At 40.6% G+C, this 16,864-nt stretch overlaps 2 protein-coding genes across 2 annotated transcripts in view; one reads left to right on the forward strand and one right to left on the reverse strand.

Moving 5' to 3' along the window:
* LOC142935031 (uncharacterized) overlaps nucleotides 1-9,413 on the reverse strand; it is a 43,596-nt gene extending 34,183 nt beyond the window's left edge. Inside the window, exons 1-2 of the mRNA XM_076079098.1 lie at nucleotides 8,902-9,413; nucleotides 1,135-1,231 (exon numbers count right to left, since the gene is read on the reverse strand). Coding sequence (XP_075935213.1) covers nucleotides 1,135-1,231; nucleotides 8,902-9,228 — 424 coding nt within the window. The 5' untranslated portion in view covers nucleotides 9,229-9,413. The remainder of the gene's footprint in view (nucleotides 1-1,134; nucleotides 1,232-8,901) is intronic.
* Nucleotides 9,227-16,162, forward strand: LOC142935025 (uncharacterized). The gene is made up of 4 exons (XM_076079090.1): nucleotides 9,227-9,465; nucleotides 11,514-11,781; nucleotides 12,035-12,101; nucleotides 16,122-16,162. The coding sequence occupies exons 1-4, from the start codon at nucleotides 9,227-9,229 to the stop codon at nucleotides 16,160-16,162; spliced, it is 615 nt and encodes a 204-aa protein (XP_075935205.1).
* The last annotated feature ends 702 nt before the right edge of the window (nucleotides 16,163-16,864 follow it).

The raw sequence follows: 16,864 nt of genomic DNA on the forward strand, positions 1-16,864 counted from the left end.
TACTTCAGCTTGTTTTGTGATTCTGGATCTGATCCAGAACCAAGACCTGATCCAGAATCAGGTTCTGGACCTGATCCTGGATCAGATCCAGAACCTGATCCTGGATCTGGTCCCGGATCTGATCTCTAGGATCTGACACAGTGAGAAGTGAAATAACATTTTGTTCGTGTTTTCTGTCTTCTATAAATCTCGTTTATTTCTTTTAGACAGTTTATCAGCAGTAAAATATAACGAAGTACATTTATACAAGTACTGAGCTTTAAGTACACCTTAGAGGTACAGTACAGTACTGGAGGTACTTCTCCTCTACTACATCTCATCATTTTATTCAGTAAAACATTAAAACAATACTAATACTACTAACAGAATATACAAGTTGTTACAATGAATATATATAAATCAGGAATAAAACTCCATTAATACATTAAAATGGAGACATTCTGCATAAGGAGTACTATATATATATATATATTAATGTTAATATTTGTGTATAATGTGAAGCAGCTACAACTTACTTTCATTGAGTAAAATAACAAATACACTTTGTATTTGTACTCTGTGGTACTAGTACACAGCACAGGCTGTGAGTACCTGAAGTAAAGGAGCTGAATATATGAATGTGTATTTATATATAATATATATAAATGTGTGACTCTCTTGTTCCACACTGAGTGACGTTGATCACAAACACAATGCTTCTCTCATATCTGCTTCTTACAGGATTCCATCATTTCCCTCCGACTATTCACAGCAGGAAGTCTCCTCATTAACCTCTTTCCTCACTTCCCATCATGCACCTGTTCTTGCTCTGTTGTTCTTAGCTGTGACTTCATCACCAATCGTCTCAGAGTTCAAACATGAAGCTGAAAACCTTAAATAAAGATTAGATAAAGAAAATATGTTTTCTGATATACTTTATTCATTCATTCTTTCCGTGTAGATTTGATTTCCTTCATTATTGAATGTTACTGTACTGCAGTGTGTTTCCTGTTTACAGATGTGTGGCTTCTGTCTGATAATTAAAGGACTCTTTCTCTCTTGGAGTTGTTTTTCTTTGCTGTTTTTAAACCGACCAATGGGGTGTGTTTATTTACTGTGACTCACAGGTCGCCATGCTGACGGAGGTTTTCCTACCTTCCTGCAGAGCGATCTGAGCCGTGAGGTTGACCTCCGTCTGACGGAGCTGCTGCACGCTCTCCAGCAGCACGCTGATGTTCCTGTTCAGGACCGCCTGCAGCACCACAAAAGAAGAAGATCACGTTTCATCACAGACAACATCTCTGTGTTTTAATGCAGCTTCTAGTCTGTAACATGACAACATGTGAGCTCTGTGATTGGTTTATAAATGTTACCTCGAAACAAAGTCGAAACAAAGTCGGAACAAAGCCGAAACAACGCCGAAACAACGTCGGAACGTCGAAACAATGTCGAAACAAAGTCGAAACAACGTCGGAACAACGTCGGAACAACGTCGGAACAACGTCGGCACAACGTCGAAACAACGTCAGAACAACGTCGGAACAACGTCGGAACAAAGTCGGAACAAAGTCGGAACAACGTCGGAACAACGTCGGAACAACGTCGGAACAACGTCGGAACAAAGTCGAAACAACGTCGGAACAACGTCGGAACAACGTCGGAACAAAGTCTGAACAAAGTCGAAACAAAGTCGAAACAAAGTCGGAACAACGTCGGAAACAAAGTCGAAACAACGTCGAAACAACGTCGGAACAACGTCGGAACAACGTCGGAACAAAGTCGGAACAAAGTCGGAACAACGTCGGAACAACGTCGGAACAACGTCGGAACAACGTCGGAACAAAGTCGAAACAACGTCGGAACAACGTCGGAACAACGTCGGAACAAAGTCGAAACAAAGTCGAAACAAAGTCGAAACAAAGTCGGAACAACGTCGGAAACAAAGTCGAAACAACGTCGGAAAAACGTCGGAACAACCTCGAAACAACGTCGAAAAAACGTCGGAACAACGTCGGAACAAAGTTGAAACAAAATCGGGACAAAGTCGGGACAAAGTCGGGACAAAGTCGAAACAACGTCGAAACAAAGTCGAAACAACGTCGAAACAAAGTCGAAGCAACGCCGAAACAACGGCGAAACAACGCCGGAACAACGTCGGAACAACGCCGGAACAAAGTCGGAACAAAGTCGGAACAAAGTCGAAACAACGTCGGAACAACGTCGGAACAACGTCGGAACAAAGTCGGAACAAAGTCGGAACAACGTCGAAACAACGTCGGAACAACGTCGGAACAACGTCGAAACAACGTCGAAACAAAGTCGAAACAACGTCGAAACAACGTCGAAACAACGTCGAAAACAACGTCGAAACAACGTCGGAAAAAAGTCAAAACAACGTCGAAACAACGTCGAAACAACGTCGAAACAACGTCGAAACAACGTCGAAACAACGTCGAAACAACGTCGGAAAAAAGTCGGAACAACGTCGGAACAACGTCGGAACAACGTCGGAACAATGTCGGAACAACGTCGGAACAACCTTGAAACAACGTCGAAAAAACGTCGGTTCATGGTTCATATTACCATCATATGTTCCCACTGATCGTCTACTCCTCATATCTAAAAGTGACTTCAGTAACAGAACTGTGTGACCAGCTTCATGAGATTCTTTTGCACCTGGACTCAAAGAACAGAGTTGAGATTAAAGTCATGTGTGTGTGAGTCTAACTTTAGATCTGGGTCACAGTCTCAGTCTCAGGGTTTAGTCCCATCATCACCAAGTCTGCTTTAAAGCATTTTTATGTACTATTATTTCTTTAAATTCTCATCATCATGTAGTACTGCAGCTTTCCTTTCCATCTAATAACTGAGAGGCTGCTCTTAAAACTAAACATCTTTAACAACAAACAACCAGATTCAAGATCCCTCAACTCCGCCGAGATTTGCCAGACCAGACCAAAACCAAACAGACCAGTCCAGTCCAGTACAGTCTGGACCGGACTGTGCCAGGCTGCTGTCTACCCTCAGGGTTCAGGTGGGGATTGAAAGCAGGACGTCTGCGTCCGCTGAGTCGATGCTGAGAACGGATTTTATAAACATTCCTTTTGTTGAACGCAGAAGTTAAAGTTAGATCAGCTCTTTAAACAAAGTCCAGCTCTTAAAGGAACAGTACAAACAAATGTCTTCACCCTGAGAGAATTTTAATCCCATTAACATAGTTACACTGAGTACTCATACTGTGTACTCACACTGTGTACTCACACTGCGTACTAACACTGCATACTTACATTGCCTACTCATACTGCGCACTCACACTGCATACTAACACTGCGTACTAACACTGCATACTCATACTGTGCACTCACACTGCACACTCACACTGCGCACTCACACTGCATACTAACACTGCATACTTACATTGCCTACTAACACTGCATACTCATACTGCGCACTCACACTGCATACTAACACTGCGTACTAACACTGCATACTCATACTGCGTACTCACACTGCGTACTAACACTGCATACTTACATTGCCTACTAACACTGCATACTCATACTGCGCACTCACACTGCATACTCACGGTCAGGCTCCTACTTATGTAGCTGATCTACTTCACCCATATTCACCCGCCCGCACTCTCAGGTCAAACGCTCTAGGTCTTCTGTCAGTCCCACACACACGATTTAAGACCCGTGGTGACCGAGCCTTTGAGGCAGTGGCCCCGAGGCTCTGGAATGCTCTGCCTGCAACTCTACGCCTCGCAGATACTGTGAATACTTTTAAAAAACAGCTCAAAACCCACCTTTTTAGGCTGGCGTTTGAGTAAAAACCCTTGTCCTAGACCTGCTCTTAAAATGTTTTAATTTTTATTATTTTATTTTTTATTTTTTATTTAATTTTTCTCTGTGTATGTAATTTATTGACCCTAGGGTCACATTGTGTTTTTTATGCTTTTAGATTTCTGCTCTGTTAAGCACTTTGTGATGTTATGTCTGTGAAAAGCGCTCTATAAATAAATTTCATTCATTCATTCATTCATTCATACTCACACTGCGTACTAAGACTGCATAATCATACTGCACACTCACACACTGCATACTCACACTGCACACTCATACTGTGTACTAACACTGCATACTAATACTGTATACTCATACTGCATACTAATACTGCATACTCATACTGTGTACTAACACTGCATACTTACAGTGCATACTCACAGTGCATACTCACACTGCATACTTATACGGCGCACTCACACTGCATACTAATACTGCATACTCATACTGCACACTCACACTGCGCACTAACCATGCATACTCACACTGCGCACTCACACTGCATACTCACACTGTACTGACACTGCATACTCATACTGTGTACTTACACTGCATACTAACATTGCATACTTACAGTGCATACTCACACTGCACACTCACACTGCATACTAATACTGCATACTTACACTGCATACTCACACTTCACACTCACACTGCGTACTAACACTGCATACTCATACTGTGGACTCACACTGTGTACTCACACTGCACACTCACACTGCGCACTCACACTGCACACTAACACTGCGTACTAACACTGCATACTCACACTGCGCACTCACACTGTGTACTAACACTGCATACTCATACTGTGGACTCACACTGCACACTCACACTGCATACTAACACTGCATACTTAAAGTGCGTACTCACACTGCATACTAACACTGCGTACTAATACTGCATACTCACACTGCGTACTCATACTGCGCACTTACACTGCATACTCATATTGCATACTTACATTGTGTACTTCGTGTGTACTCACACTGCGTACCATTGCGTACTTACAGTGTTTACTCACACTGCGTACCATTGCGTAGTTACACTATGTACTAACACTACATACTCACAGTGTGCTAATAATGCTAATGTACAACATCATCATCATCAAACTTCTGTCTGTTTGATTTTATAAAATAAATGTGTCTGTTTTGTCTCTGTGAACCTTTACAAACGTCTTAAAGGAACTGACTCAAGGACTCATGATACATCCTGAACAACCTCCAGGACCTCCTGAAGAATCAAGAACCAATGTCATCAAGGACATCTAGAACCAAGAACCAAGGTGTCCTTTGGAAATCCTCAAAGGCTCCAGAGCTTCACTAGAAACCTTTGACCTCAGAAACATCCTCAAGGAACCGCTACAACCATATAAAGGCTGCTACCTCTCTCCTCACAGGTTTCTATGGATCCTGGTTTTATCTGGACCCTGGTCCTGCTGACAGCCACTGCTACTATCATTATTATTATTATTGGTCACATTACTGTTAATATTACCGATACCATTACTTCTTTTATTATCATTGTTATTCTGCTACTATTATTAGTAGTCGTAATGTTACCATCATTATTCTACTTACTACTCTCATGATATGAATCATTTATGTCATATGTATTGAATGTGTTGTAACTCTGTGATGTTGTTCATTCTGTACACATGACATCTAAAAGGGTTTTTGGGGAGTTTTTCCTTCACTGATGTGAGGGTCAAAGGACAGATTGAGGCTTTACAAAACAAACTGAATTGAAATACTAAAGATTATCTGTGCTGGTGTCACTTCCTTCATGTCAATATTTCACCACATGTCTTTTTAAATGATTTATTATATTTTAATGAATTGAACTTGAACTCATTTTCCACTGTGAACTTTCTACACTCTGAAAACAGACTTTTGTTTCACTCTGAAGTCTTTTGGGGATTTTTCTCGCTGCTGATTTGAGTCCAAACTAACAGGAAGTGATGCAACAGGAAGCAGCGGTGAGCTGAACGCGTTACTGCGTCGGTGTTTGCATCCACAGACTAAGTGTGAAATAGTCTCCGACCTCTCACACCGCTGTTTTTACTGTTCACTTCGTTTACTAAAACTACGACTAGAGATGTTCGTCAACAACCTTACTCTCCGTGATCGAGATGAGAAGACGTCATCAAACTGGGACGATCAACACACACATGTGCAAACATCTGGTGATGAGGTTTTAGACCCGTCATTATTATATATATTATATTATATATATATATTTATTAACTGAGCAATAGATCAATCGTACAGCGGTCATCTGCACTTTAACACATAATGTACGTTTTTAGGTTAGTAAGGAGGGAAGGAAGGAAAGGAAGGGAGGAAGGAAGGAAAGGAAGGGAGGAAAGGTAAGTAGGCCGTCCTTATGAGGGAAAATATTCACCACCATTCAAAGGAGAAACATGTGACCTCCAATGACAGACGCACTAACAAACATTCAAATAATCAAAGTCAACAAGTTAGAAGACTAAACAACATGAGAACAAACTGATAGAAGATCAATAGAGATCAATAGAGATCAATAGAGATCAATAGAGATCAATAGAGATCAATATAGATCAATAGAGATCAAGAGAGATCAAGAGAGATCAATAGAGATCAAGAGAGATCAAGATAGATCAAGAGAGATCAATAGAGATCAATAGAGATCAATATAGATCAATATAGATCAATAGAGATCAAGAGAGATCAAGAGAGATCAATAGAGATCAAGAGAGATCAAGATAGATCAAGAGAGATCAATAGAGATCAATAGAGATCAATATAGATCAATATAGATCAATAGAGATCAAGAGAGATCAAGATAGATCAAGAGAGATCAATATAGATCAATAGAGATCAAGAGAGATCAATAGAGATCAATAGAGATCAAGAGAGATCAATAGAGATCAATATAGATCAAGAGAGATCAAGAGATATCAAGAGAGATCAATAGAGATCAATATAGATCAAGATAGATCAATAGAGATCAAGACAGATCAATATAGATCAATAGAGATCAATAGAGATCAATAGAGATCAATAGAGATCAATAGAGATCAAGAGAGATCAAGAGAGATCAAGAGAGATCAAGAGAGATCAATAGAGATCAAGAGAGATCAATAGAGATCAAGAGAGATCAAGAGAGATCAATAGAGATCAATAGAGATCAAGAGAGATCAATACCTGTTCTCTACCTATTCAGGTACTCTGTTCTCTACCTGCTCAGGTACTCTGTTCACTACCTGCTCAGGTACTCTGTTCTCTACCTGTTCAGGTACTCTGTTCACTACCTGTTCAGGTACTCTGTTCCCTGAACATAGTGAAGTATTTAGCAGATATTTCCTTCATGAGGTGGTGGAGACTAAACCAGAGCTGCTGATGGATCATCCTGCTGATGTGGAGACAGATGAAGACCATGGACTTGGACTGAAAGCTCCTGGACTGAGATGATATTTAACAAGAACAGAACCTCTGTTGGCTCATGAGCACCATGTGTCCTGTTTTCATAACGCGTGGTCACAATGCAGTGTTGGCAAGGAATTCTGGGTATCGTAGTCCCACTTTACTCGCCACATGTCTGTGAGCAGGAAAGTGCTTCATGCTTCTGCACACTTTCTGTTTCTATAAATAAAAAGGTTGAGACTCCACAGTGACGAAGAGTTTCCCTTCAGCAAATACTGAGACTTTCATAGGATGAGCAGCAATAAAGAGGTCAGCAGGGGAGGAGTCAGACTGAGGAGAACTAAGGGAGCAGAGAGGGAGGAGTGGATGAGAGGTGAAGTAAGGACGGGGGAATGAGTCAGGAGGGAGGAGGGAGGAGGAGGAGGGGGAGGGAGGAGGGAGGAGGCAAACACTCACTTTTTCCAACCAACAACTGTTGGAAATGTTGGAAGCACTAAACTCTTAACAGTTTAAACACTCGGCCTACTGGGAGGGAAAAACTACTGAGAGTCTTTACTAGAGGGTCTCCCAACATGGAAACACTGGAGTAAAGAGGAGGAGGAGGAGGAGGAGGAGGAGGAGGAGGAGGAGGAGAATCGCTCTCTGTTCACATCACAGCTTGTTTTCACACATTAACATGTGTGGAGGTTTTTAAAGACTCGTGTTTGTTACTTTCAGATAATCAGTGAAGACTTCGCTGCTCTTCCTCTTCCTGTGAACGTATTGATCTGAGATCTGAGATCTGAGTGATTGATGGAAGCTGGTAGTGTTTGCTACTTTCAGTATCACTTTGGTTATTCGTGGTAACTTTACACTGTAAAAAACATCTCCTGTACATGAAGTTAAAGTTTCACCTTTAACCTTCATGCTTCATAATCTGATCTTCAGCAGCAACATGTGAACACAATGAAATAAAGTTAGTTTGAGCTGTGAGAGGAGCTCAGTGTTGTTTCACATCATGTGACTCATCTGGGACACTAACCGTCTTAAATTAGAACTAAAGAGGATTTCTATGAACTGACTCCTGTTATGATTATGAATAAATCTGCTCGTCTCTATTTCATATCTCAGTAAAGTGAAAATCTGTTTGTTTTGGTTTTTAAATATTAAATATGCGTTTCACTGTTTTATGACATTTATAGACAAAACAATGAATGGATTAATCAAGAACATGATCATAATAATAATAAACTATTATTTGGCCTAAACATATTGCATGCTGGGAAGTGTGATGGTGGTTTAAATGAACAGGAAGCAGGCTGGAGTCTATCCCGGCATGCACTGGGTGAGATTGTTTGTCTACGATCAGTTTTATTCAAATCCAACATTAAGGATTTAAAACTAATCTAAAAACAAACTTCAGTGGTTTTTGTCTCGTGTAAAAATGAAATGAATCTGATATTAATAAATACATTCATAGTATTGATGAACACAAACGGAAGACTTTCAGACAGAAAAACTATCAAATGTAAACTTTAGCTTCATATTTTTAAACCTTGGAGACAAATTTCCACTGAGAGAACAAAGACGAGAGTTCAGGAACTCTTTTTCTTCATTCAGTTTAAGTTTAAATCAAGTTTCTAGAAACAGATTATTTCTGAATCTGGATGAATGAAAAGAGAAGAACTCACGTTTTCCTGCCGGCTCTCCTCCAGCGTGGCGTTGGTGGCGTTGAGGCGTCCCAGCAGCAGCAGGTTCTGGACTCTCTGGCGGTCCTGGTCCTGCCGGGCCTCCTCCAGCAGCTCCTCCAGAGCCACCTTGTTCTTGCTCCACACCACCTTGGCGCCCTCCATCTTCTCGGTTACCTCCTGCAGCTCTGCTCGGCACACGGCCGAGCTCTTCAGGTCCGGAGACGTCCCCCACACCACGATGATGATCAGAGAGACCAGGGACCAGAACGCCAGGAGGGCCAGAACCACGTTCTTGGCCGTCTGGGAGGACTTGGACGAGGCCGCCATGAGGAAGAGGATGGAGATGAAGGTTGATGAAGACGAGCTGTGGAGGCAGCAGCTGCTCTCAGTGAGTCTCTCAGGTCGGAGTGATGTAGACTTTCCCCTTCAGGCAGGAACTCAGGGAGGGGCTCCCTCACAGGGCGACGGCAAACCTCGGCCACACCCCTTGCCCCTCCCCCAAACCTCCCGCTGCCTCCCCACCCAAAGCCTCACCCTGCTCCTCCCCTCCATGTCCGTGTTATCGTGCCCAGAGAGGACGATCAACAGGAAAGTCACACACACCTCACACATAGACCACACTTTCCGTGTGTGTGTGTGTGTGTGTGTGTGTGAGAGAGAGAGAGAGAGAGTGTGTGTGTGTGTGTGTGTGTGTGAGAGAGAGAGAGAGAGAGAGAGAGTGTGTGTGTGTGTGAGAGAGAGAGAGAGAGAGAGAGTGTGTGTGTGTGTGTGAGAGAGAGAGTGTGTGTGTGTGTGAGAGAGAGAGAGAGAGAGAGAGTGTGTGTGTGTGAGAGAGAGAGAGAGAGAGAGAGAGTGTGTGTGTGTGTGAACACTGAGGCTTTCTGTTTCTATTTCCTAGCCTCACAACATGAACCTGGATGAACTCTGGAACGCAAACTATGTGGATCTTTGGCAGAAGAGTTCAGTCCAAGAAACGAAACACAGAGAGACAGAAGTAAAGACAGAAGTAGAGACAGAAGTAGAGACAGAAGTAGAGACAGAAGTAAAGACAGAAGTAGAGACAGAAGTAGAGACAGAAGTAGAGACAGAAGTAAAGACAGAAGTAGAGACAGAAGTAAAGAGAGAAGTAGAGACAGAAGTAGTGACAGAAGTAAAGACAGAAGTAGAGACAGAGGTAGAGACAGAAGTAAAGACAGAAGTAGAGACAGAAGTAGAGACAGAAGTAAAGACAGAAGTAGAGACAGAAGTAGAGACAGAAGTAAAGACAGAAGTAAAGACAGAAGTAGAGACAGAAGTAAAGACAGAAGTCGAGACAGAAGTAGAGACAGAAGTAGAGACAGAAGTAGAGACAGACGTAGAGACAGAATTAGAGACAGAAGTAGAGACAGAATTAGAGACAGAAGTAGAGACAGAAGTAGAGACAGAAGTAGAGACAGACGTAGAGACAGAAGTAGAGACAGAAGTAAAGACAGAAGTAGAGACAGAAGTAGAGACAGAAGTAAAGACAGAAGTAGAGACAGAAGTAAAGACAGAAGTAAAGACAGAAGTAGAGACAGAAGTAAAGACAGAAGTAGAGACAGTAGTAGAGACAGCAGTAAAGACAGAAGTAAAGAAAGAAGTAGAGACAGAAGTAGAGACAGAAGTAAAGACAGAAGTAAAGGCAGACGTAGAGACAGAAGTAGAGACAGAAGTAAAGACAGAAGTAGAGACAGACGTAGAGACAGAAGTAAAGACAGAAGTAGAGACAGAAGTAAAGACAGAAGTAGAGACAGAAGTAGAGACAGAAGTAGTGACAGAAGTAAAGACAGAAGTAGAGACAGAGGTAGAGACAGAAGTAAAGACAGAAGTAGAGACAGAAGTAAAGACAGAAGTAGAGAAATAAGTAGAGACAGAAGTAAAGACATAAGTAGAGACAGAAGTAGAGACAGAAGTACAGACAGAAGTAAAGACAGAAGTAAAGACAGAAGTAGAGACAGATGTAGAGACAGAATTAGAGACAGAAGTAGAGACAGAAGTAAAGACAGAAGTCGAGACAGAAGTAAAGACAGAAGTAGAGACAGAAGGAAAGACAGAAGTAGAGACAGAATTAGAGACAGAAGTAGAGACAGAAGTAAAGACAGAAGTAGAGACAGAAGTAGAGACAGACGTAGAGACAGAAGTAGAGACAGAAGTAAAGACAGAAGTAGAGACAGAAGTAGAGACAGAAGTAAAGACAGAAGTAAAGACAGAAGTAGAGACAGAAGTAAAGACAGAAGTAAAGACAGAAGTAGAGACAGAAGTAGAGACAGAAGTAAAGACAGAAGTAGAGACAGAAGTAGAGACAGAAGTAAAGACAGAAGTAAAGACAGAAGTAGAGACAGAAGTAAAGACAGAAGTCGAGACAGAAGTAGAGACAGAAGTAGAGACAGCAGTAAAGACAGAAGTAGAGAAAGAAGTAGAGACAGAAGTAGAGACAGAAGTAAAGACAGAAGTAAAGGCAGACGTAGAGACAGAAGTAGAGACAGAAGTAAAGACAGAAGTAGAGACAGACGTAGAGACAGAAGTAAAGACAGAAGTAGAGACAGAAGTAAAGACAGAAGTAGAGACAGAAGTAGAGACAGAAGTAGAGACAGAAGTAAAGACAGAAGTAGAGACAGAAGGAAAGACAGAAGTAGAGACAGAAGTAAAGACAGAAGTAGAGACAGAAGTAGAGAAATAAGTAAAGACAGAAGTAAAGACAGAAGTAAAGACAGAAGTAGAGACAGAAGTAGAGACAGAAGTAAAGACAGAAGTAAAGACAGAAGTAGAGACAGAAGTAGAGACAGAAGTAAAGACAGAAGTAAAGACAGAAGTAGAGACAGAAGTAGAGACAGAAGTAAAGACAGAAGTAGAGACAGAAGTAGAGACAGAAGTAGAGACAGAAGTAAAGATAGAAGTAGAGACAGAAGTAGAGAAAGAAGTAGAGACAAGTAGAGACAGAAGTAGTGACAGAAGTAAAGACAGAAGTAGAGACAGAGGTAGAGACAGAAGTAAAGACAGAAGTAGAGACAGAAGTAGAGACAGAAGTAGAGACAGAAGTAAAGACAGAAGTAGAGACAGAAGTAGAGACAGAAGTAAAGACAGAAGTAGAGACAGAAGTAGAGACAGAAGTAAAGAGAGAAGTAGAGGAAGAAGTAGAGACAGAAGTAGTGACAGAAGTAAAGACAGAAGTAGAGACAGAGGTAGAGACAGAAGTAAAGACAGAAGTAGAGACAGAAGTAAAGACAGAAGTAGAGACAGAAGTAGAGACAGAAGTAAAGACATAAGTAGAGACAGAAGTAGAGACAGAAGTACAGATAGAAGTAAAGACAGAAGTAGAGACAGATGTAGAGACAGAAGTAAAGACAGAAGTAGAGACAGAAGTACAGACAGAAGTAAAGACAGAAGTAGAGACAGAAGTAAAGACAGAAGTAAAGACAGAAGTAGAGACAGAAGTAAAGACAGAAGTCGAGACAGAAGTAGAGACAGCAGTAAAGACAGAAGTAGAGAAAGAAGTAGAGACAGAAGTAGAGACAGAAGTAAAGACAGAAGTAGAGAAAGAAGTAAAGACAGACGTAGAGACAGAAGTAGAGACAGAAGTAGAGAAAAAAGTACAGACAGAAGTAAAGACAGAAGTAGAGACAGAAGTAAAGAGAGAAGTAGAGACAGAAGTAGAGACAGAAGTAGTGACAGAAGTAAAGACAGAAGTAGAGACAGAGGTAGAGACAGAAGTAAAGACAGAAGTAGAGACAGAAGTAGAGACAGAAGTAAAGACATAAGCAGAGACAGAAGTAGAGACAGAAGTAGAGACAGAAGTAAAGAGAGAAGTAGAGAAAGAAGTAGAGACAGAAGTAAAGACAGAAGTAGAGACAGAAGTAAAGAGAGAAGTAGAGACAGAAGTAGAGACAGAAGTAGTGACAGAAGTAAAGACAGAAGTAGAGACAGAGGTAGAGACAGAAGTAAAGACAGAAGTAGAGACAGAAGTAAAGACAGAAGTAGAGACAGAAGTAGAGACAGAAGTAAAGACAGAAGTAGAGACAGAAGTACAGACAGAAGTAAAGACAGAAGTAGAGACAGAAGTAAAGACAGAAGTAGAGAAAGAAGTAGAGACAGAAGTAGAGACAGAAGTAAAGACAGAAGTAGAGACAGAAGTAGAGACAGAAGTAAAGACAGAAGTAGAGACAGAAGTAGAGACAGAAGTAAAGACAGAAGTCGAGACAGAAGTAGAGACAGAAGTAGAGACAGCAGTAAAGACAGAAGTAGAGAAAGAAGTAGAGACAGAAGTAGAGACAGAAGTAGAGACAGAAGTAGAGACAGATGTAGAGACAGAAGTAGAGACAGAAGTAGAGACAGAAGTACAGACAGAAGTAAAGACAGAAGTAGAGACAGAAGTAAAGACAGAAGTAAAGACAGAAGTAGAGACAGAAGTAAAGACAGAAGTCGAGACAGAAGTAGAGACAGCAGTAAAGACAGAAGTAGAGAAAGAAGTAGAGACAGAAGTAGAGACAGAAGTAAAGACAGAAGTAGAGAAAGAAGTAAAGACAGACGTAGAGACAGAAGTAGAGACAGAAGTAGAGAAAGAAGTAGAGACAGAAGTAAAGACAGAAGTAGAGACAGAAGTAAAGAGAGAAGTAGAGACAGAAGTAGAGACAGAAGTAGTGACAGAAGTAAAGACAGAAGTAGAGACAGAGGTAGAGACAGAAGTAAAGACAGAAGTAGAGACAGAAGTAGAGACAGAAGTAAAGACATAAGCAGAGACAGAAGTAGCGACAGAAGTAGAGACAGAAGTAGAGAAAGAAGTAGAGACAGAAGTAAAGACAGAAGTAGAGACAGAAGTAAAGAGAGAAGTAGAGACAGAAGTAGAGACAGAAGTAGTGACAGAAGTAAAGACAGAAGTAGAGACAGAGGTAGAGACAGAAGTAAAGACAGAAGTAGAGACAGAAGTAAAGACAGAAGTAGAGACAGAAGTAGAGACAGAAGTAAAGACAGAAGTAGAGACAGAAGTACAGACAGAAGTAAAGACAGAAGTAGAGACAGAAGTAAAGACAGAAGTAGAGACAGAAGTACAGACAGAAGTAAAGACAGAAGTAGAGACAGAAGTAAAGACAGAAGTAGAGAAAGAAGTAGAGACAGAAGTAGAGACAGAAGTAAAGACAGAAGTAGAGACAGAAGTAGAGACAGAAGTAAAGACAGAAGTAGAGACAGAAGTAGAGACAGAAGTAAAGACAGAAGTCGAGACAGAAGTAGAGACAGAAGTAGAGACAGCAGTAAAGACAGAAGTAGAGAAAGAAGTAGAGACAGAAGTAGAGACAGAAGTAAAGACAGAAGTAAAGACAGACGTAGAGACAGCAGTAAAGACAGAAGTAAAGACAGAAGTAGAGACAGATGTAGAGACAGAAGTAAAGACAGAAGTAGAGACAGAAGTAAAGACAGAAGTAGAGACAAAAGTAGAGACAGACGTAGAGACAGAAGGAAAGGCAGAAGTAGAGACAGAAGTAAAGACAGAAGTATAGACAGAAGTAGAGACAGCAGTAAAAACAGAAGTAGAGAAAGAAGTAGAGACAGAAGTAGAGACAGAAGTAAAGACAGAAGTAGAGAAAGAAGTAAAGACAGACGTAGAGACAGAAGTAGAGACAGAAGTAGAGAAAGAAGTAGAGACAGAAGTAAAGACAGAAGTAGAGACAGAAGTAAAGAGAGAAGTTGAGACAGAAGTAGAGACAGAAGTAGTGACAGAAGTAAAGACAGAAGTAGAGACAGAGGTAGAGACAGAAGTAAAGACAGAAGTAGAGACAGAAGTAGAGACAGAAGTAAAGACATAAGTAGAGACAGAAGTAGAGACAGAAGTAGAGACAGAAGTAGAGAAAGAAGTAGAGACAGAAGTAAAGACAGAAGTAGAGACAGAAGTAAAGAGAGAAGTAGAGACAGAAGTAGAGACAGAAGTAGTGACAGAAGTAAAGACAGAAGTAGAGACAGAGGTAGAGACAGAAGTAAAGACAGAAGTAGAGACAGAAGTAAAGACAGAAGTAGAGACAGAAGTAGAGACAGAAGTAAAGACAGAAGTAGAGACAGAAGTACAGACAGAAGTAAAGACAGAAGTAGAGACAGAAGTAAAGACAGAAGTAGAGAAAGAAGTAGAGACAGAAGTAAAGACAGAAGTAGAGACAGAAGTAGAGACAGAAGTAAAGACAGAAGTAGAGACAGAAGTAGAGACAGAAGTAAAGACAGAAGTCGAGACAGAAGTAGAGACAGAAGTAGAGACAGCAGTAAAGACAGAAGTAGAGAAAGAAGTAGAGACAGAAGTAGAGACAGAAGTAAAGACAGAAGTAAAGACAGACGTAGAGACAGCAGTAAAGACAGAAGTAAAGACAGAAGTAGAGACAGATGTAGAGACAGAAGTAAAGACAGAAGTAGAGACAGAAGTAAAGACAGAAGTAGAGACAAAAGTAGAGACAGAAGTAGAGACAGAAGGAAAGACAGAAGTAGAGACAGAAGTAAAGACAGAAGTATAGACAGAAGTAGAGAAATAAGTAAAGACAGAAGTAAAGACAGAAGTAAAGACAGAAGTAGAGACAGAAGTAAAGATAGAAGTAGAGACAGAAGTAAAGACAGAAGTAGAGACAGAAGTAGAGACAGAAGTAGAGACAGACGTAGAGACAGAATTAGAGACAGAAGTAGAGACAGAATTAGAGACAGAAGTAAAGACAGAAGTAGAGACAGAAGTAAAGACAGAAGTAGAGACAGAAGTAGAGACAGAAGTAAAGACAGAAGTAAAGACAGAAGTAGAGACAGAAGTAAAGACAGAAGTAAAGACAGAAGTAGAGACAGAAGTAAAGACAGAAGTAGAGACAGAAGTAGAGACAGCAGTAAAGACAGAAGTAGAGAAAGAAGTAGAGACAGAAGTAGAGACAGAAGTAAAGACAGAAGTAAAGACAGACGTAGAGACAGAAGTAGAGACAGACGTAGAGACAGAAGTAAAGACAGAAGTAGAGACAGAAGTAAAGACAGAAGTAGAGACAGAAGTAAAGACAGAAGTAGAGACAGAAGGAAAGACAGAAGTAGAGACAGAAGTAAAGACAGAAGTAAAGACAGAAGTAGAGACAGAAGTAGAGACAGAAGTAAAGACAGAAGTAAAGACAGAAGTAGAGACAGAAGTAGAGACAGTCATCCTCTTTACACAGTAGCTCTCACTCTTTCCTGACTTTCTGCCAGATGCTGGTACACAGCTGTTATAGGCCCCGCCCCCACCAGTCTGTCTGAGCTGTGATTGGCTCAAGACATGACTCCTGGAAACAGCCAAACAACATCTGTATTTCCTGCCAGGAGCCCCAACTCCTCAGGGCCACACCCAGTTAACTGTGATGATCATAATAATAATAATAATAATGTTGTGATAATAATAATAATAATATAATGATGATAATAATAAAGATAATAATACTCATAATTATGATATAGTGATCACAATAGTGATAACAATAATAATATAGTGACAGTAATATTAATAATAAAATAATATAATAATAATAATCCACATGTTTAACCTGATGGTGGCGCTAGAGCAGTGGTTCTCAAACTCTTTCTGTCGCGCCCCACTTTGGAGGAAGACACATGTTCATGCCCCACCGCCCCACCATTGTAACAAAATGCTCCATGTTGAACTTTTATTGAAATAACAACATTTTGTGACTCCTCCATCTGTGCTTTTTCAAATAATAGAATAAAGAAAATTGCAATCACTTTTAAGTAAACCAGATCGCTCCATCAGACAAAAACAAACACAATGTAATCACTTTGTTAGAACAATGCAAATAAAGTTCAATCTCTGCAAGAAATAACTAATATTTGGTAAAAAATAGCTTATTGTTGCTGCAATTCACCTGTTTTACACTGAATATCTTTCCAAGATAATAACAATAAAGTGCAGCCTGTGAAAAACTAAACAAAACAAGTTCAAATATTTGAGCCA

Source organism: Anarhichas minor, unplaced genomic scaffold (genome assembly GCF_050575085.1).
Source record: "Anarhichas minor isolate MPS153535 unplaced genomic scaffold, ASM5057508v1 ptg000070l, whole genome shotgun sequence".
Taxonomy (NCBI): domain Eukaryota; kingdom Metazoa; phylum Chordata; class Actinopteri; order Perciformes; family Anarhichadidae; genus Anarhichas; species Anarhichas minor.